The sequence below is a fragment of the Cetorhinus maximus genome, chromosome 1 (genome assembly GCF_964194155.1).
Source record: "Cetorhinus maximus chromosome 1, sCetMax3.hap1.1, whole genome shotgun sequence".
Classification (NCBI taxonomy): Eukaryota; Metazoa; Chordata; class Chondrichthyes; order Lamniformes; family Cetorhinidae; genus Cetorhinus; species Cetorhinus maximus.
Window position 1 is genome coordinate 243634783 of NC_135879.1, and position 22369 is coordinate 243657151.

The 22369-nt window shown below is 46.1% G+C and overlaps 1 protein-coding gene across 3 annotated transcripts in view; it reads left to right on the forward strand.

The window, feature by feature from the left end:
• Nucleotides 1-22369, forward strand: part of LOC144688430 (uncharacterized) — a 125004-nt gene that overhangs the window by 77019 nt on the left and 25616 nt on the right. For 2 of the 3 annotated variants that reach the window (XM_078554953.1, XM_078554969.1), the window contains exon 4: nt 18678-21734. In XM_078554953.1, the coding sequence (XP_078411079.1) occupies nt 18678-21734 (3057 nt within the window). The remainder of the gene's footprint in view (nt 1-18677; nt 21735-22369) is intronic. The other variant, XM_078554962.1, reaches the window with a different exon arrangement.

Here is a 22369-nt window from a genome sequence, read left to right on the forward strand (position 1 = left end):
TGCTAAACATCCCACATTACCGATGTTAACAGCACTTAGCTCTCAAAAAAAAAAGGATCTCATGGTGTGGATATGACACATTGGGCCACAAGTCCTGTTATACACAAGTCATGGTACTGTTCTGTCAGTGCACAGTGTAAAGTTGTACAACTGTAGTTAAAATGGACTTAGTTACCGATCCTTAGCTTTCAAAGCAGCTGCTTGATTGCCAATTAATCCCACTCCATTATTTAAACAAACTTTAAAAAAAAAGTCTGTATTCTTAAAACCAGTGTCTTTAATATTTCCTCAGTCTGAAGACTGCACTATCTTGATCTGCTCCTGTGCCATTAAACCCAGGAGCTTGTGTATCGCTTGAACGTCTTTCATCGCTGCTTGTAGATTAATCGTTTAGCCAGTGGTGAACATCTGGCCTCCAAGCCAATTAATTGGATGAAACCTACCAATTGCAAAAAAAAAGGGATAATGCTGCATAGAAACCTAAACCATGGTGGCATAGTGGTATTATCACTGACTAGTATTCCAGAGACCCAGAGCAATGCTCTGGGGACCAGGGTTCGAATCCCACCACGGCATATGGTGAAATTTGAATCCAATTTTTAAAAAAAGTCTGATGACGACCATGAAACCATTGCCGATTGCTGTAAAAACCCATCTGGTTCACTAATGTCCTTTAGGGAATGAGATCAGCTATCCTTACCTGGTGCGGCCTACATGTGACTCCAGACCCACAGCAATGTGGTTGACTCTTTAAAAATGCCCTCTGAACAAGGGCAATAAATGCTGGCCAAGCCAGCGATGCCCACATCCCACGAATGAATAAAGAGAAAATTATACCAAGAGCACAAGAACGGTTTCTCTTCTCCACTAAAACTACCTTCAAAATTTACAAACCGCTCCAAATTCTGTGGACTTGCTACAATTTTTTTAATATATGAAAACAGTTAAATTAAGTTACCACTTTTAAGATATTATAATTAACTTGGCAGGACAAATTGTTCCTTTGAAGTAGTATTACCTGGAAGGAAATATAACAATAACATCGAGGAAAATTATGTCCAGGGTCCAGCTGGTCTTTGTATTTTGATGTACTCTCAAGCTAGGAAATAGATATTTCGGGAAGAAACCATCATTTTTTAGACTGGGTAAATCTAATGACCACTAATGGTGTGGAGGATGGGTTTCTGGAGTGTGTTAGGGATGGTTTTCTAGAGCAGTATGTTGAGGGACTGACTAGAGAACGGGCTATCTTAGATCTAGTATTATGTAACGAGAAAGGGCTAATTAATAATCTTGTTGTAAAAGGACCTTTAGGGATGAGTGACCATAATATGATAGAATTTTATATTATGTTTGAAAGTGAGGTAGTTCAGTCTGAAGCCAAGGTGTTAACTCTGAAAAAGGAAATTATGAAGGTATGAGCGGCATGACCACTACCATCTAGAAGGACAAGGGCAGCAAATACATGGGAACACCACTACCTGGGAGATCCTCTTCAAGCCACTCACCATCCTGACTTGGAAATATATCGCCATTTCTGTTGTTGGGTCAAAATAAGACCATGAGACATAGGAGCAGAAGTAGGCCATTCGGCCCATTGAGTCTGCTCAGCCATTCAATGAGATCATGGCTGATCTGCTAATCCTCAACTCCATTTTCCTGCCTTTCCCTTGATTCCCTTACTGATTAAGAAATCTGTCTGTCTGAGCCTTGAATATATTTAACGATGCAGCCTCTACAGCCCTCTGCGGTAAAGAATTCCACAGATTCACTACCCTCTGAGAGAAGAAATTACCCCTTATCTCTGTCTTAAATGGGCGACCCCTTACTCTGAGATTATGCCCTCTGAGCCTAGACTCTCCCAAAAGGGGAAACAACCTCTCAGCATCTACCCTGTGAAGCCCCATAAGAATCTTATATGTTTCAATAAGGTCGCCTCTCACTCTTTTAAACTCCAACGAGCACAGGCCCAACCTATTCAACCTGTCCTCATAAGAAAATCCCTCCATACCTGGGATCAACCTAGTGAACTTTCCCTGGACTGCCTCCAATGCCAATATATCTTTCCTTAGATAAGGGGACCAAAACTGTTCACAGTATTCTAGGTGTGGTCTAACTAGTGCCTTGTATAGTTTTAGCAAGACTTCCCTATTTTTATACTACATTCACTTTGAAATAAAGGCCAACATTCCATTTGCCTTCCCTATTACCTGCTGAACTTGTTTGCTAGGTTTTTGTGATTCATGCACAAGGACTCCCAAATCCCTCCGTGCTGCAGCTTTCTGCAGTCTTTCTCCATTTAAATAATATTCAGCTCCTCTATTCTTCCTGCCAAAGTGCACAACCTCACATTTTCCCACATTATATTCCATCTGCCAAGTTTTTGCCCACTCACTTAACCTGTCTATATCCCTCTGTAGACTCTTTGTGTCATCCTCACCACTTGCCTTCCCACCTATTTTTGTGTCATCCGCAAACTTGGCGATAGTACATTCACTTCCCTCATCCAAGTCTCTAATACAGATTGTAAATAACTGTGGCCCCAGCATTGATCCCTGTGACACTCCACTAGTTGCAGGTTGCCCTCCTGAAATTGCCCCCTTTATCCCAACTCGCTGTCTTCTATTAGCCAATCCTCTATCCATGCTAATATACTACCTCCAACACCATGGGCTCTTATTAAGTAGCCTTACGTGCAGTACCTTATTGAATGCCTTTTGTAAATCCAAATATATTACATCTATTCTTTCCCCTTTATCTATCCTGCTATCCTCAAGAATTTTGATAAATTTGTCAGGCATGATTTCCCCTACATGTAGCCATGCTGACTCTGCTTGATTATATTATGCATTTCTAAATGCTCTGCTATTACATCCTTTATAATAGACTCTAACATTTTCCCAGTGACAGATGTTAAGCTAACTGGCCTATAGTTACCTGTTTTTTGTGTCTCTCCCTTTTTGAATAAGGGTGTTACATGGGCAGTTTCCCAATCCTCTGTGACTTCTCCAGAATCTAAGGATTCTTGGAAGATTACTACCAGTGCATCCACTATCTCTGTGGCTACTTCATTTGATATCCTAGGAGGCAACCCATCAGGTCCAGGGGACTTATTTGCCCCATTAATTTCCCTAGTACTTTTTCTCTAGTGATAGTTATTGTATTTACTTCCTCCCCCTCTTTTGCCCCTTTATTATTTAGTATTTTTGGAATGTTATTAGTGTCTTCTACCGTGAAGACTGATGCAAAGTATTTATTCGATTCCTCTGCCATTTCCTGGTTCCCTATTATTGTTTCCCCTGCCTCATTCTCTAAGAGGCCTCTGTTCACTTTGGCCTCTCTCTTCCTTTTTATATGTTTAAAGAAGCTCTTACTGTTCGTTTTTATATTACTTGCTAGTTTACCCTCAAAGTTCATTTTCTCCCCTTTTTTTGGTCAGCTTTTGTTGGTTTTTAAAACTTTCCCAATCTTTCACTAATCTTTGCCACATTGTATGTTTTTTCTTTCAATGTGATACTTTCCTTAATTTCCTTGGGGAGGCCACTTAGGACTGAAATGAGGAAAGTCTTGTTTACTCAGGGTTGTGAATCTTCAGAATTCTCTATCCCAGAGGGCTGTGGAAGTTCAGTCATTGAGTATGTTTAAAGCAGAGATTGACAGATTTCTAAATACCAGTGATGTAAAGGGATATGGGGATAGTGTGGGGAAAAAGGCATTTAAGTGGATTGGCAGCCATGATCATATTGAGTGGTGGAGCAGGCTCGATGGGCTGAATGGCCTACTCCTCCTATGTTTCTATGTGTCTAACCTCATGCTGTATCCTGGGAGTCTTTGAAAGGACAGTATACAATGAGCTACACTTTTTATTTAACTTGTGATATCGCTGATCAGGGAATGTTTGATGAGACAGTGTCGAGATTGAGCCGCTTGCTCATGGTTCAACAGCACTGATAGCTGACAATGGATATGTGTATATCAATTCCTGCAGTGTTACTAATAAGATTAGAGCTGCAGGCACAGATTGCCACGTAGGATTGTGATGTGGTTATATTAATAGAGGTGCGACTCAAACAAGGCCCGGAATGGTTCTTAATAGTTTTGGTTACGAATTACTCAGGAATGATCGAGAAGGAAATGAGGAAGGGATGTGTCAGTATTGATTAAGAATGATAGTTTTAAATAGAAAGGATGTACTAGATGGTTGTAGGTCTGAATTGATTCAGCTTGAGTTGAGGAACAGAAGGCACCTGTACCATTGTTGGGAGTAATCGAGTTCCAAAAACTGAGGAGGAGATAGATGAACACGTTTGTTGGTAAATTTAAAGGTGTGTAAAAAAAAAATAGAGAAGTAATATTCGGGATTTTAATTACAGAAAAACATAAGAAATAGGAGCAGGAGTAGGCCATTCAGCCCTTCGAGTCCACTCTGCTATTTAATGAGATCACAGTTGATATTATTACCCAAAATAGACTGGGGAAACATACTGCTGAGAGTGGAGGAAGGAGTGGATTTTCTGATATTTGTACAGAAGAGCTTTCTCAGTCGGTATGTCTCCTGGCCAAAAGGAAACAAGTAGTTAAAAGCAAAAAACTGCGGATGCTGGAAATCCAAAACAAAAATAAAAATACCTGGAAAAACTCAGCAGGTCTGACAGCATCTGCAGAGAGGAACACAGTTAACGTTTTGAGTCCGTATGACTCTTCAACAGAACTAAGTAAAAATAGAAGAGAGGTGAAATATAAGCTGGTTTATAGAGTGGGGGGGGGGGGGACAGGTAGAGCTGGATAGAGGGCCAGTGATAGGTGGAGATAACCAAAAGATGTCACAGACAAAAGGACAAAGAGGTGTTGAAGGTGGTGATATTATCTAAGGAATGTGCTAATTAAGGGTAGAAAGCAGGACGAGCAAGGTACAGATAGCCCTAGTGGGGGTGGGGTGGGGGGAAGGAATTGAAATAGGCTAAAAGGCAGAGATAAAACAATGGATGGAAATACATTTAAAAATAATGGAAATAGGTGGGAAAAGAAAAATCTATACAAATTATTGGTAAAAAAGTGGGGGGGATCGGAAAGGGGGTGGGGATGGAGGAGAGAGTTCATGATCTAAAATTGTTGAACTCAATATTCAGCCCGGAAGGCTGTAAAGTGCCTAGTCGGAAGATGAAGTGCTGTTCCTCCAGTTTGCGTTGAGCTTCACTGGAACAATGCAGCCAGCCAAGGACGGACATGTGGGCATGAGAGCAGGGTGGTGTGTTGAAATGGCAAACGACAGGGAGGTCTGGGTCATGCTTGCGGACAGACCGAAGGTGTTCTGCAAAGCGGTCACCCAGTCTGCGTTTGGTCTCTCCAATGTAGCGGAAACTGCATTGGGAGCAGCGAATGCGGTAGACTAAATTGAGGAAAGTGCAAGTGAAATGCTGCTTCACTTGAAAGAAGTGTTTGGGCCCTTGGACGGTGAGGATAGGGGAAGTAAAGGGGCAGGTGTTGCACCTTCTGCGGTTGCATGGGAAGGTGCCGTGGGAGGGGGTTGAGGTGTAGGGGGTGATGGAGAAGTGGACCAGGGTGTCCCGGAGGGAACGATCCCTGAGGAATGCCGCCAGGGGGGGTGAAGGGAAGATGTGTTTGGTCGTGGCATCATGCTGGAGTTGGTGGAAATGGCGGAGGATGATCCTTTGAAACAAGTAGTGTTGGTTTTGGTTCTGGGCAGCTTTTGGAGTGTGATATAGTAGGAGATCATCTAGCTAACAGTGACAAAAATGTCATTTGGCTTGGAGTAATTATGGAAAGAGACCAGAAAATGTCCAAGGTAAAAATGACCAGGTGAGAAAAGCTAATTTCAGTGATTTAAGGAGGGACGAGCACAAAGGTGATTCAGGATAAAGCAGTAACAGGGCCTTCATGGAAAGGAGAGTCAGGTATGAACTGGTCAATTCCTTTGAAAGAAAAGGTACAGCATCCTTTTTTTCCATTCATTCATGGGATGTGGGTGTCGCTGGCTGGGCCAGCATTTATTGCCCATCCCTAGTTGCCCTTGAGAAGGTGGTGGTGAGCTGCCTTCTTGAACTGCTGCAGTCCATGTGGTGTAAGCACACCCACAGTGCTGTTAGGGAGGGAGTTCCAGGATTTTGACCCAGCAATAGAGAAGGAACGGCGATATATTTCCAAGTGGGAATGGTGAGTGGCTTGGAGGGGAACTTGCAGGTGGTGGTGTTCCCATCTATCTGCTGCCTTTCTCCTTCTAGATGGTAGTGGTCGTGGGTTTGGAAGGTGCTGCCGAAGGAGCCTTGGTGAATTCCTGCAGTGCACCTTGTAGATGATACACACCGCTGCTACTGTGTGTCGGGGATGGAGGGAGCGGATGTTTTCAGTTGGGGTGGGTTAATGCTAATGCACTGGTTTCCACTGGTCAGGGAATCTAGATCATGAAGGCACAGTCTCGGGATAGGGCGCCGATCATTTAGGACTGAGATGAGAAGCAATTTCCTAGTAATTTCCTGGAATTAGCTAGAGAAGCATTTGAGGGAGAAGGGAATAGAGGGTTACAATGGTAGGTTTAGCTGAAAAAAATGGGAGAAGGCTTGAGTGGAGCATAAATACTGGCATGGACTGGCTGGGCTGAATGGATGTATATCTAATAGCCTGCATGCGTGTCCCTGAGTTTCCAATTGCCTGTCATTTAATTCTCCACTTTGCTCCCACTCTGACCTTTCTGTCCTTGGCCTGCTACAGTGTTCCAATAGCTCGAAGAACAGCACCTCATCTTTCCACTGGGCACTTTACAGCCTTCTGGACTCAACATTGATTTCAAAATCTTTAGATCATAATCACTTCCCCCATTTTGCTTTGTGTTTTTGTTGCTGGCTTAGTTTTTTCTCTTGTTTCTTTCTTAATTCCTTCTCTTTACTTTTGGATGGCAGCTATCCCACTCACACCTCCTCTGGACACATCTTTTGTTTCTTTACATGTCCCATTACCGCTCCCTTTAACCTTGTACCATAAAACCTTAAGTCGTTTAATCTGTATTGTCCTCCAACCACTCACAGACTCTCCTTTTTTCCTACCTTATCAACCTTACTGTGTATTTTTCTATTTTTATTTCAAATATCCAGCACTCTCAGCTAAAAGTCTCACTAAAAGTTATCCCAAAAGTTAATAAGATTAAAAAGTCAACCAAGCATGAGGGTTCATTGCTAGATGATAGAGCAGAAAAGTTATGTTAACCTTGTATTGAATCTTGGTTAGACTGCACTTAGTACTGTCAACAGTTCTGATCTCCATATTATAAAGATTATTATTGAGAGACACGAGGGGAGATGGTGGCGTAGTATTTTTATTCATTCATGGGATGTGGGCATCACTGGCTAGGCCAGCATTTATTGTCCATCCCGAATTGCCCTTGTTCAGGGGGCAGTTAAGAGTCAACCACATTGCTGTGGGTCTGGAGTCACATGTAGGCCAGACCAGGTGAGGATGGCAGATTTCCTTCCCTAAAGGACACTAGTGAACCAGATGGGTTTTTACAACAATCGACAATGGTTTTGTGGTCATCACCTGGGTCCCCAGAGCATTCCTCTGGGTCTCTGGAATATTAATCCAGTGACAATATCACTGTGCCATCGCCAGAGGGCCAGGCAAATATTTTGGGGAGACAAATTCAAATCCCACCATGGCAGCTGGTGGTTTTTAAATTCAATTAATAAAATCTGGAATATAAAGCTAGTCTCAGTAATAATGACCGTGATAACTATCATCAATTGTTATAAAAGCCCATCTGGTTCACTAATGTCCTTTAGGGAAGGAAATCTGCCGTCCTTACCTGGTCTGGCCTACATGTGACTCCAGATCCACAGCAATGTGGTTGACTCTTAACTGCCCTCTGAAATGGCCGAACATGTCATTCAGTTCAAGGGCAATTAGAGTTTGGCAATAAATGCTGGCCTTGCCAACGACATTCTCATCCTATGAAAGGATAATAAGAGAAGTGCAGAAAAAGATTTACAAGGTTGAGAGACTACACCTATCAGCAAAGACTGACTAAGCTAACTGGAAAAGAGAAGACTGAAGGCGTGACTTGATAGAGGTGTTTTAAGATTACAGAAGAGTTTGAAGGGCTAGACATAGAGAAGATACTTCCACTGGTGGGGAGACCAACACTAGATGTCATAAATATAAGATAGTCACTAATAAATCCAATAGGGAGTTCAGGAGAAACTTATTTATCCAGACAGTGGTGAGAATGTGGAACTTCATTATCACCGGGAGTAATTGAGGCAAATAGCATTGATGTATAAGGGGAAGCTATGTAAGGATATGAGGGAGGGAGGAGGAGAGGTTATGGTGATGGAACGGGAGGAAGAGGGGTGGGAGACAGCCTGTGAGGTGGTGGCATAATGGTATCATCATTGGTTCAAATTCCACAACGGCAGATGGTGAAATTTGAATTCAATTGAAAAAAAAAACCTGGTCTGATGATTGCTGATTGTCGTAAAGACTCACCAATGTCCCTTAGGGAAGGAAATCTGCCATTCTTACCTGGTCTACATGTAACTCCGTACCTACAGCAATGTGGTTGACTCTTAAATGGTAATTCGGGATGGGCAATAAATGCTGGATTAGCCATTGACATCCACATCCCATCCCATCCCACCCTGAATAAAATAGAAATACCCACACTGACCCGGTGGGCCAACTGGCCTGTTTCTGTTTCTGTGTAATTCTATCTCCAAAAGCAATACTAACAATCACTACCTGCATATTGCCTTTAACGGCAAAAAACTGTCAAATTCTGAGAGGCTTAGAAAGGGAATTCAACAAGGAGTTTAGACGACTGACAGCACCACTGCCAGTGGTGAAGTGAAAGGGATGGAAAATGCCAAAGGCTAGAATCGGAAGAATGCAAGCTTTGTGGGGGCGGTAGTGGGGTTTGGGAGCGATGGAGATGGCTACAGCAATGGGGCTGAAATTGTAAACCTCAATACACTGCCTTTTACTGCACGGTTATGGCTGCTGTTACTTTCCACACCAGGCATCCTATGTGGTTGCCAATTTCAGCTGGGTATGATCAAAGACGTGACATTTTGAATAAAGCAGTAATTGTTGGATGTATTCTTGCCTCCGAGCCACTGTATTCCTGGGCCATGTTGTGCAGTAAATGTTTCAGTCAAAAAAGAACAAAGGTCAACTGTTGCCCATGAGAAGCAGGGCTGTGTAGCTGGTTAATTACTGTTTGTGGTTGACCAGGCCTCCATTTCAAACTGAGAAGTTGTTCGTATTTAGTTTCAACTGCACTTTTGAATTTGTGCCTCAATCTCCTTCCTTAGCTATTTTTTAAAAAAACTCAGCTCAACAATGTAAGCTAAAAACTAACTGCCTCTCCGGTTCCAGGCTTTGGTAAGACAGTGCCTATGGTTACCAGTTTGTTGGACTGTTGAAAGATTGGTATTGAGGTAGAAGAGGGCAGAGGTAGAGCTGTAAATTGGGTTTTCGGTAGCGTAAAATAGGCTGTGAAGTGTCCATCATGCGCCCACTTGATCGATGGCTGCACAGCAAATTTATAAATTCTGTTCTGTCCTTCCAAACATTTGATGGAGCACTGTGAACTTTAACAGGGGGTCCCAGAACTGGTGATATAGCACTGCTGCTGGATACGGCTGGTATGCAGCTCTGCTTCTGGATACAACTGGGGGCACAGCTCCGCTTCTGGATACAACTGGGGGCACAGCTCTGCTTCTGGATACAACTGGAGGCACAGCTCTGCTTCTGGATACAACTGGGGGCACAGCTCTGCTTCTGAATACAACTGGGGGCACAGCTCTGCTTCTGGATGAAACTGGGGGCACAGCTCTGCTTCTGGATACAACTGGGGGCACAGCTCTGCTTCTGGATACAACTGGGGGCACAGCTCTGCTTCTGGATACAACTGGGGGCACAGCTCTGCTTCTAGTTGCAACTGGGGGCACAGCTCTGCTTCTGGATACAACTGGGGGCACAGCTCTGCTTCTGGATACAACTGGGGGCACAGCTCTGCTTCTGGATACAACTGGGGGCACAGCTCTGCTTCTGGATACAACTGGGGGCACAGCTCTGCTTCTGGATACAACTGGGGGCACAGCTCTGCCTCTGGATACAACTGGGGGCACAGCTCTGCTTCTGGATACAACTGGGGGCACAGCTCTGCTTCTGGATACAACTGGGGGCACAGCTCTGCTTCTGGATACAACTGGGGGCACAGCTCTGCTTCTGGATACAACTGGGGGCACAGCTCTGCTTCTGGATACAACTGGGGGCACAGCTCTGCTTCTGGATACAACTGGGGGCACAGCTCTGCTTCTGGATACAACTGGGGGCACAGCTCTGCTTCTGGATACAACTGGGGGCACAGCTCTGCTTCTGGATACAACTGGGGGCACAGCTCTGCTTCTGGATACAACTGGGGGCACAGCTCTGCCTCTGGATACAACTGGGGGCACAGCTCTGCCGCTGGATACAACTGGGGGCACAGCTCTGCCGCTGGATACAACTGGGGGCACAGCTCTGCCGCTGGATACGGCTGGGGCACAGCTCTGGCGCTGGATACGGCTGGGGCACAGCTCTGGCGCTGGATACGGCTGGGGCACAGCTCTGGCACTGGATACGGCTGGGGCACAGCTCTGGCGCTGGATATGGCTGGGGCACAGCTCTGGCGCGGGGTCGGGCTGGAGCGAGGGGTTGGGCTGAGGTACAACTCTGGTGCGGGCTGGGGCGAGGGGTCAGGCTGGGGCGTGGTCCTGGGATGAGGGGTCGAACTGGGGTGAGGGGTCGGGCTGGGGCGTGATCCTGGGACGAGGGGTCGATCTGGGGCGTGTTCCTGGGACGAGGGGTCGAGCTGGGGCGAGGGGTCGGGCTGGGGCGTGGTCCTGGGACGAGGGGTCGGGCTGGGACGTGGTCCTGGGACGAGGGGTCGATCTGGGGCGTGTTCCTGGGACGAGGGGTCGAGCTGGGGCGAGGGGTCGGGCTGGGGCGTGGTCCTGGGACGAGGGGTCGGGCTGGGGCGTGGTCCTGGGACGAGGGGTCGGGCTGGGGCGTGGTCCTGGGACGAGGGGTCGGGCTGGGGCGTGGTCCTGGGACGAGGGGTCGATCTGGGGCGTGTTCCTGGGACGAGGGGTCGAGCTGGGGCGAGGGGTCGGGCTGGGGCGTGGTCCTGGGACGAGGGGTCGAGCTGGGGCGAGGGGTCGGGCTGGGACGTGGTCCTGGGACGAGGGGTCGAGCTGGGGCGTGGTCCTGGGATGAGGGGTCGGGCTGGGGCATGGTCCTGGGACGAGGGGTCGGGCTGGGGCGTGGTCCTGGGACGAGGGGTCGGGCTGGGGCGTGGTCCTGGGACGAGGGGTCGGGCTGGGGCGTGGTCCTGGGACGAGGGGTCGGGCTGGGGCGTGGTCCTGGGACGAGGGGTCGGGCTGGGGCGTGGTCCTGGGACGAGGGGTCGGGCTGGGGCGTGGTCCTGGGACGAGGGGTCGGGCTGGGACGAGGGGTTGAGCTGGGGCGTGGTCCTGGGGCGAGGGGTCGGGCTGGGGCGAGGGGTCGGGCTGGGGCGAGGGGTCGGGCTGGGGCGAGGGGTCGGGCTGGGGCGAGGGGTCGGGCTGGGGCGAGGGGTCGGGCTGGGGCGAGGGGTCGGGCTGGGGCGAGGGGTCAGGCTGGGTACAGGTCTGTTGAGAGGTCTTGTGGTGCAGTGGATAGTGTCCCTGTTGCTGAGCCAGAAACTTCAGGTTCAAGTCCCATCCCCGGACCTGTGGCCAAGGAAGGTTTGTTTATAACGCGGCATAAACAGGTTGATTCTCAAGTTGTAAGCCCTTCCAACAAATGCCAACGGGAGGCGGTAAGAGTGGGAGAGATTCCTGGTCAGCCAGGTGATGGAAAGAAAATTGGAGCCTCTACCATCACTCTTCATAGCTCCAGACTACAACATGCATGGAAAAGTGCACATTGTCACAGTAAGTCAGACTCTGAGTGAACTGTAACACCACTACTACATGGGCTGTCACTGTGTATGGGGTACCATCTTGGTGGGTACAGGGCTGTCCCTTTCTACACCGTGGCACACCTGTACTCCAATGTGACATTGTGGTACAATACTGGCAGGTACCAATCTGTATAACACTGGGGGTACAGGTCTGTCACTGTATAACACTGGGGGTACTGGTCTGTCACTGTATAACACTGGGGGTACTGGTCTGTCATTGTATAACACTGGGGTTACTGGTCTGTCACTGTATAACACTGGGGGTACTGGTCTGTTACTATTATAACACTGGGGGTACAGGTCTGTCACTGTATAACACTGGGGGTACTGGTCTGTCATTGTATAACACTGGTGTACAGTACTGGTGAGGACCGGTCTGTCACTATAACATTGGGGTATTGTACTGGTGGGTGCAGGTTGGTCACTGCTAAACACAGGTACAGTACTGGTGGACTAAAGATGTGTCACTTTAACTCTATGATACTGTAGCAGGCACAGGTCGGTCACTGCATAACTCGGGTACGGTACTGGTGGACTACAGGTCTGACACTGCATTACACTAGGGTACAGTACTGGTGGGTGCTTTGATGGGGATGGTCAGGTGATGCAAGCGTCAACTGATAAATGAGCATCTCACTATAAGCATGTTGCAACATTATTGGGTATTGTATGTGTGCTTTTTTCCTAATAGTGTAGACCTGGTGACAACAGAAGGGTCAACCCTGTGACCCTTTGCTACTGCTACCGAACTGAAGTGCAGAGTACTCGCTGATGCTAACATAGTCACTATTGCTGGAGGTGGAAAGAATTGCTGGGCAGGGGATTTGCTGATCTGTTGTAAGACTTCTGCAGATTCATGGTAACCAGTACCTACAGTACACTCTGCTCTTAGGGTGTTTACAACTGTAACTTTTAAAAATAAATTTCTTCATGGGATGTGAGTGTCACTGGCAAGTCCAATATTTATTGCCTATCCCTAATTGCCTGTGAGAAGTCACCTGACTAACCTGGTTTATGAAGTAGTGACAATGAGGATTAACACATGAACTCCCTTTTATATCATTCTGACAGATCACTCCTCATTGTGTAGCACTCTCTGATATACCCAACACTCCTCAGTGAAACATTCTGATACACCCCATACCCCTCACTGTAGCAAATTCTATTGTACTCCATACCCCTCACTGTAACAAATTCTGTTGTACTCCATACCCCTCACTGTAACACATTCTGTTGTACTCCATACCCCTCACTGTAACAAATTCTATTGTACTCCATACCCCTCACTGTAACATATTCTATTGTACTCCATACCCCTCACTGTAACACATTCTATTGTACTCCACAGCCCTCACTGTAACACATTCTGTTGTACTCCACAGCCCTCACTGTAACACATTCTGTTGTACTCCATACCCCTCACTGTAACACATTCTGTTGTACTCCATACCCCTCACTGTAACACATTCTATTGTACTCCATACCCCTCACTGTAACAAATTCTATTGTACTCCATACCCCTCACTGTAACAAATTCTATTGTACTCCATACCCCTCACTGTAACACATTCTATTGTACTCCATACCCCTCACTGTAACAAATTCTATTGTACTCCATACCCCTCACTGTAACACATTCTATTGTACTCCATACCCCTCACTGTAACAAATTCTATTGTACTCCATACCCCTCACTGTAACACATTCTATTGTACTCCACAGCCCTCACTGTAACACATTCTGTTGTACTCCACAGCCCTCACTGTAACACATTCTGTTGTACTCCATACCCCTCACTGTAACACATTCTGTTGTACTCCATACCCCTCACTGTAACACATTCTATTGTACTCCATACCCCTCACTGTAACAAATTCTATTGTACTCCATACCCCTCACTGTAACAAATTCTATTGTACTCCATACCCCTCTCTGTAACACATTCTATTGTACTCCACAGCCCTCACTGTAACACATTCTGTTGTACTCCACAGCCCTCACTGTAACACATTCTGTTGTACTCCACAGCCCTCACTGTGGGTAGAAAAGTGGCCAAGAGAATTGAATCCAGAGAAGTGTGAGGCAGTGAATTTGGGGAGGGCAAACAAGCCAACAGAATAAAGAATAAAAGATAGGACACTGAGAAGTGCAGAGGGACCTTGGAGTGAATGTCCACAGATCGCTGAAGGGAGCAGGACAGCTAGATAAGGTGGCTAAGAAGGTAAATGGAATACTTACCTTTATTGGCTGAGGTATGGAGTATAAGAGCAGGGAATAAAAGGTATACTAGGAATGTTATACTATAGTATACCACTAAAAAGTACTAGACCGCAGTTAGGATAATCCGTACAGTTCCTACATTACAAGAGGGAAGTGCTTACAATAAAGAAAGTATAGAGGAAATTTTTGAGAATGGTGTCAGGAACGGAAATTGGTCAGGTTGGGTTTGTTTTCTTTGGAACAGAGGAGGCTGAGGGGAGATTTAATTGAGTATACAAGGGAGGGCCCTGAGATGGATAGGAAGGACCTGTTCCATTTAGTAGAGAGCTCAATAAGCAGGGGGCCTTGATTGAAAGCAATTGGTGGAGGATTAGGGGTAGTTGAGTATAAGTTTCACTCAGAGAGTGCTGAAGATCTGGAACTCACTGCCTGAAAGGGTGGGAGAGGTAGAAACCCTCATTTAAAAAGTACCTGATAAACACTTGAGGTGCATAACCTGTAGACCAAGAGAGCTGGAAAATAGGATTAGACTGGATGGCTGGTTTTTTATGCGGGGTGAGATACGATGGGCTGCACGGCCGCCTGCTGTGCCTTAAATTTCCTCTATTTCCATGTAATACTTTCTGTTGTACCCACATCTCTCACTAACATTCTACTCCTCATTGTAACACTTATATGCCCCTCAATGTGACAACAGTTTATACCTATATAAAACGTCCCAAGGTGCTTCACAGGAGCATTATTAAACAAAATATGACACTGAGCCACATAAGGAGATATTAGGTCAGATGACCAAAAGCTTGGCCAAAGAGGTAAGTTTTAATGAGTGTCTTAAAGGAGGAAAGAGAGTTGGATAGGTGGAGAGGTTTAGGGAGCGAATTCCAGAGTTTGAGTCCTGGGCAACTGAAGGTGTTGTTACTTATGGTGAAGAGATTAAAAATTTGGGATGCTTATGAGTCCAGAATGTCTCGAAGTGTTGTGGGTTAGAAGAGATGACAGAAATATGGAAGGATGAGGCTATGGAGGGATTTGACAACAAGGATGAGTATTTTAAAATCCAGGTCTTGCTTGACCGGGGGCCAGTGTAGCAAGCACAGAGGTGATAGGGGAATGGGACTTGGAGCGAGTTGAGACAAGTTTATCGAGGGTAGAATGTGAGAGACCAGCCAGGAGTGCATTAGAATTGTCATGTCTAAAGGTAACAAAAGCATGAATGAGGGTTTTAACAACAGAAGAATTGAGACGGGGGTGAAGTTGGGCGATGTTACGGAGGTGGATATAGGTGGTCTTGGTGATGGCACAAATATGAGGTCAGAAACTCATCTGAGATCAAATGTTGACACTAAGGTTACGAACAGACTGGGATAGTCTCAGACTGATGCGAGGGAGAGGAAGAGAGTCAGTAGCAAGGAATCAAATTTGGAGCGGGGACAGGAAAACAATGGCTTCAGTATTCCCAATATTTTATTGCAGGAAATTTCTGTTCATCCTGTACCTGATATTGGATAAGCAGTCTAATAATTTACAACAGAGGAGGAGTTGAGAGAGGTGGTGGTGAGGTAGAACTGGGTGACATCAGTGTACATGTAAAAACTAACACTGTGCTTATGGATAATGTCACTGAGGGGCAGCCTGTAGATGAGAAATAGGAGAGGGGGACAAGGATAAATCCTTAGGGGATACTAGAGATAACCGTGCGGGAGTAGGAAGAGAAGTCATTGCAAGTGATTCTCTGGCTATGATAAGAATGGATCCAGGTGAGAGCAGTCCCACCCAGCTGGACGGCAGTGGAGAGGCTGGTGTGGCTAACAGTGTTAAAGGCTGCTGACAGGTTGAGGAGGGAAGGTCTATCTCTGTCACAGTCACCAATATTTGTGACTTTGATAAGAGCTGTTTTGGTATTGTGGCAGGGGCAGAAACCTGATTTGGAAGGATTCAAATATGGGGCAACACTCATGCCCCATACCCCTTGCTGCAACATTCTGATATTCTCACTGTAACGCTCTGATATACCCCACACTCTGCACTATAACACTCTGATATACCCCACACTCTGCACTATAACACTCTGATATACCCCACACTCCGCACTATAACACTCTGATATACCCCACACTCCGCACTGTAACACTCTGATATACCCCACACTCCGCACTGTAACACTCTGATATACCCCACACTCCGCACTGTAACACTCTGATATACCCCACACTCCGCACTGTAACACTCTGATATACCCCACACTCTGCACTGTAACACTCTGATGTACCCCACACTCTGCACTGTAACGCTCTGATGTACCCCACACTCCGCACTGTAACACTCTGATATGTCCCACACTCCGCACTGTAACACTCTGATATACCCCACACTCCGCACTGTAACACTCTGATATATCCCACACTCTACACTATAACGCTCTGATATACCTCACAGTAATACTATCATCCTTCACTAACATGCCCTTCACTGTAATACTCTGATGCGAGCAGAGACCTGCAAAATGTTTGTGTTCAAATTAGTAACTTTGTTGCAACATTGTTCCTACTAGTGTGGGAAAAGACACTGAAGTGGATGATCAGCCATGATTGTATTGAATGGAAGAGCAGGCTTGATGGGCTGAATGGCCTAATCCTGCTCCTTTGTTCCTGTTACTTTTTACTAAATGCTAGATTTTTAGTTATTCTTTCACTAAAAACTTTAACACAATCAAAACTTCTCACTCTGGGAAAAAAGCCTAGGAATATAAAGATAAATTTTGTCAAGAGTTTGGCCTTGTAACTTGTTTAGACTTTCATAATCTATGACTAATTGGGAACTGTTTCCTCCTGAGTTGAAGAGGCAACATTATTCAATGAATAAACACTATTTCCTGCCTGTTATAATTTTGGCATCTTCAGTCAAGCAAACAGCCTCCTAACTACCAATCCAGATCCATGACCAGGTCCTTGTTTAGAATCCAAGTTTTGTCGAAATGTTATAATTTCTCTTTACTTGAGTCTACTTTTGTGCAGTGACAAACCCAGAGTTCGACTGTGTAGAAACTGTGGAGAGTATAAACTGTTAACATTGTCTTTGTGTCAAAGCTGATGTATTCTCCAAATTCACCTGAGAGCTTTTCTAAAACCTTTTCCATTCAAATCTTAATTTTTAGCACAAAGAATAGCTTTTGGATGACAATTTGTCAGATAATTGTCCCCAGCATTTTGCCACACTTAACCAATTCCATCATCTTATTCACCACTCTCAAGTCAATCCATCCTTCTCCTTCCATTCCCCTAATGCCATCCACATCCCATTCCTACCAGTGTGCCCATGCCATCCTCAGCCCACTGTTGCCATGTCATGCCATCCCATCCCAAAATAGTCTCCAGCCCCAAATAATCTCCATTCATCACCAAATAAAACCACCAGCGCACTACTGAAACTGGCCAATCAAATCAGTCCAGACAGACAAAAACTGAGTATTATTATTATCAATAGCCCATACTGTTCACTGCAATAATGTAAAGGAACAAGAATATAGGAGCAGGATTAGGCCATTCAGCCCATCAAGCCTGCTCCTCCATTCAGTACAATGATGGCTGATTGTCCACTTCAATGCCTTTTACCCACACTATCCCCATAACCCTTTGTTATTGTTAATCAGAAACCTGTCAATCTCTGCTTTAAACATACTCAATGACTGAGCTTCCATAGCCCTCTGGGATAGAGAATTCCAAAGCTTCACAATCTTCTGAGTAGAAAAAAAAAATCTCCTCATCTTGGTCTGAAGTGGCTTCCCCCTTATTTTGAAATTGTGTCCCCTGGTTCAAAACTCCCCAACCAGGGGAAATGTCTTACCTGCATCTACCCTGTCTAATCCTTTAAGTATTTTGTAGGTTTCAATGAGATCACATCTCATTCTTTGCAACTCTAGAGAATAGAGGCCCAGTTTCCCCAATTCCTCTTCATAGGATGATGGTCCTGCCATCCCAGGTCTGGTGAATCTTCGTTGCACTCCCTCTATGGCAATAATATTCTTCCTAAGGTAAGGGGACCAAAACTGCACACACTACTCCAGGCGCAGTCTAAGCAAGGTTCTTATACATTTGAAGCAAGCAAGTATCCCACTCCCTGGAACACTTGTGTACTCCCCTCATTGTGACACTTGGAATATATCCCACAAACCTCTCTTAACAGCCTGATCCAGTGCTCGACCTTAATTGAAGTTCACCTCTTTAATTATGCCACTTGCTGTTCCATTATGCATAGCTCCCACTGAACTATGATTGTAAAACATAAAACACAGACTGAAAATCTATCTCGAATAAAGTGAGCAGTGTAATGAGGAAGATTTTCTAGAACATTAGACAGCACAACGCTTAACAAAAACAATTTGAATATGATCATATTTAAAGATTATTATGTTTAGCCCTGACACAACACTAACCAGGAGGAACATTCTGTCTTCCCTCCACAGCCTGGACGTGTCTCCTATGGTAGAAACCAGTTCAGATGCTCCCTTGTTCTCTCCTCATTTACCATTGCATCCTCCTCCTCCAGTTCCTCCTGTGCCTCTTCTCCTTGCACCTTCTCTTCGTTCTTCCATTCACCCTGTCTCACTGGGTAGCACGACTAACACTAACCTGTCCACAGCTGCTGAGGAAAGTCTTGTGCCATCCTCAAAGCCAACTACCAATCCATTCTTCAATGCTCTACAGAATAACCCTTTCTTTGAGGACCTCTTAGCTGATCAAATATTAAAGTCTCCTCCCTTCACGTCCTCTTCCTCTAGTTTAACCTATGGGTCTCAAGGTGTACCCGATGTGTCGCTTCCCTCCCCGAACGCAGCTGAATCCAGTGGCAGAGACTTGTATGCCTTGCCAAAACCTGTAGCCAAAGAAGAGATTCCTGCCAGCCCTCCTCCTGCTGCTCCAACCTCTACAATGACCAGCTCTTCCCAAAGGCCAGGGCCATCAGCTCCATCTGGTCCACTGGTCACCTCGGATTCAGCCATGTGGTCAGCTGTCTTCCCTTCACCTGGACCTGATGCTGAGGTTAAAGGTCAAGTAATACACTCATGTTTAGTACCCACAAACGCTGAATCAGCAGGTGATTTGAATGTCGCCACACCTTTCATTGGGCCAAGGCAAATGAAAATGGAGTCTTGGGTGGAAGGTGAGTGTTCTTCCATATTCACCCAAGAGGTTGACCACAAGACTGTGGAAATGGGTCCTTCAATTCCAAATACGGCCTCAATCCAACCCACTAACCAAGGTAGCAGCATTTCCTTTAATATCTCAGGACTGAGGGCCAACTCAAAAGCCAAGAACAATGACTCCTCAGATATAATTGAGGAAGGAACCACTACAGAGAACGCAAACCCCTTGGACTTAAAAACCTGCTCTGCACAAGACACTACCCATTTGCCAGCCATTGAGAGTCCATCCCAGATGGAAAGTGGGTCGCCACCAACGATTCAGAACGCGGTCTTCAGTAAAGAACATGATTTTGTACCAGAACTGAGAAATGATCTTGAACCCCAGACTAACTCTGGGTCTCTTGCCTTACACCAAGAAAAGATTACGAAGGAACAAAAAGACCTCAGTAATATGGAGAAATCTTCAGCACTGAAGGAAGGTGGCAGAGGCCCGAGGGACATTGCCAACAAGTCCGAAGGCTGGGAGCATATTGACAGTTCTCCCTTATTGGTACCTGAGCCAGAAGTCACTGCAGATGACAATGATGGGACAACACAGGCCAAAAGTAGTAAAGCCAGCATTGTGCCTTTATTCCAAGACAGTCACGATAATGTCCACCAAGTCATCTTTGGCAAAGATGACAAAAGGTCCTATGAAGGTTGTCAAAGTGTTGACAGAGTGGGAAACAAATTCCAGGATGTCGACGTGCCCTGTGAAGGTGCAGGGAGGAGCCCAGAGACTATTGCTGCTAACAACAATATTATTTCTGAATCACTTGTCAAATTGGACTCTCAGTTTACACAGATTGGACCTCCACCTCCTAAACCGCCTAGGCTGCTTGCATGTGCTGATCTGGGCTCGGAAGCAGAAGGCAACTTGGTGAAGGAGCGGCAAAGAGAAGAAGAGATGCCATTTGACCCTCCAGCAACTGCTGTGCAGTTGGTAAACCTAGCAGAGCAGCAGTTGGATCGAAGGTTTGAACAAAAGACGTCTCTTGTGGTCTCAAGCCCAGCTGTTGATGAGGTAAATCCTGATCGGACTGATCCCATCTCCGCACAGTCTGCCACTAAGGAGTCTGTGGATAATATTAGACCATCAAATGATGTGGTAACTAAGGGGGAGGCCTCTTGTGGGACCATCGAGTTGAGTGTAAATGAGAGAACAGGGGTTGAGCACTACAAGACCTGTCTTTCTGCACTCTCAGTGGAGGGAATAAACACATCAATTGATGGTGATGGAAATTCAAACAAATTGGATGTTTTCCAACAAACTCTTACTTCGGGGCTAATTGATGTCCACCAGGCAAAGCAACTTGTCAAGTTACAGCCCGCTTTGTTGAAAACAACTGCTGGTGTGAGCTCATTGGAGACCGTTTCGCTGGTCGAAGAGAGGCCACCGACAGTTCTGGAACGGCCGAATGCGTTTCGTAAAGAGGAAACCAGCTTGCTGTGGCCTGATCAGAATGACCAGTCAGAGTTGGAGTTCATATCGGCTGTCGAGGAACTGCCGCACAAGTCCAGTCCTATCTTTCCCGAGGCTTTGGGGAGTGGGGCGGAATTCTACAGAGAGCACAACGCCGAGATAAGCGAGGAAGCTGGAAAGGGAAGGGGGGCTTCCACGTTAAGGGATTCTGAGGAAACGCTAACCAGAAGTATGGAGATGGAAACTCGGGGCAGCCAATCCAGCAAGGCCTCGTGTCAAAGTGCTGGGGTGAGGCCTTTCTTATGGGCTGAGCCCGTGACACTTCAGACAGAAACGGATCAGCGAGCCAAAGGAGAGGAAGCCACCTTGGCTGACCATCCTGCGCCTGATTTTTGCCTGTCCTTGACTGGACAATCTGACCAGGGACAGCTTTTGGAAAAGGCAGATGGTGCGGCCTGTAATAACCAGCCATCCGCCCAGGATGATAATCAATCTGTGGGCAATGAAAAGCCAATGACTGATGATTGTTCTTCAGCCATTTCCCATGGCCATTCTGCAGCCTGTGATTCTGTCTTTGAGGAAGGACTGACCTTTAAAGAGCTTCATCTAAAGGCTGCACCGCATGCCCTTCAAGCCACTAACTTCACTAGGGAGCAGTTGGCTCAGCCTCCACCAAGTAACAACCCTTTGGCCTTCTCTACCCCTTACCCTGTGGCTGTAACTAACTCTAGAGTAACTGATCTGCCCTCCCCCATCCTCTTCCCATCGAATGTGGTTCCTCCCTCAGAGACCACCCAGCCAGCAGTCACCCCCCATCACTCGCTGCAGTCCAGTGGTTCGAGAGTGCCGGCGCTTACTGTTTTGCCCCGGGAGACACAGCCAGCTGAGATGCCCTTCCCTCAGCAGAGAATCAGGTGAGCACGGTGCAAAAAGTAATTCAATTTCTGAGAATGTTTTATGTTCGAAATGTTCATTTTAAGTAGTTCCCGTACACATGCGTGTTCATGGTCGGGGAAATGCATGATGTTGTCCATCATTTCTTCTCCCAGTTTTCTCCCTTTTAACTCCAGATGAACTGGATAGCTCTTTCAAAGAACTGGCACCGGCACGATGGGCTAAATGGCCTCCTTCTGTGCTGTATGATTCTCGATGCTGCGTACTGTTTGATGGCAGCCAGCAGGCCTTCAGTACTGAAGCATTCCTCATGTTTGAGCCTTGGCAGTGACTTTGACCATTGAGGGCCATCAGCCAATTGCAGTCCTGACCACAAATGTGTACTTGGCAGCAGGAATCATTGACAGGATTGATCAGGAGCAGAAACCCATAGCTGATTATGTTTATTTCTCTCTCTTCCCCTTCCTTAAACCGGAGCACTGAAGCCCATTGTACTGCTTATGTCTTGGTTTGAGGTCACTCGCTCAGCGCAGGTCGGTGATTTGAACCTGTGTGACTCAGTGCTACGCGTGAGGCAGGGCATTTATCCACCGGGGAAGCCATTTGCTTCCTTTGGCATTTTCCAAAGCCGATTGGTTTCCTATGCAAACTGTTA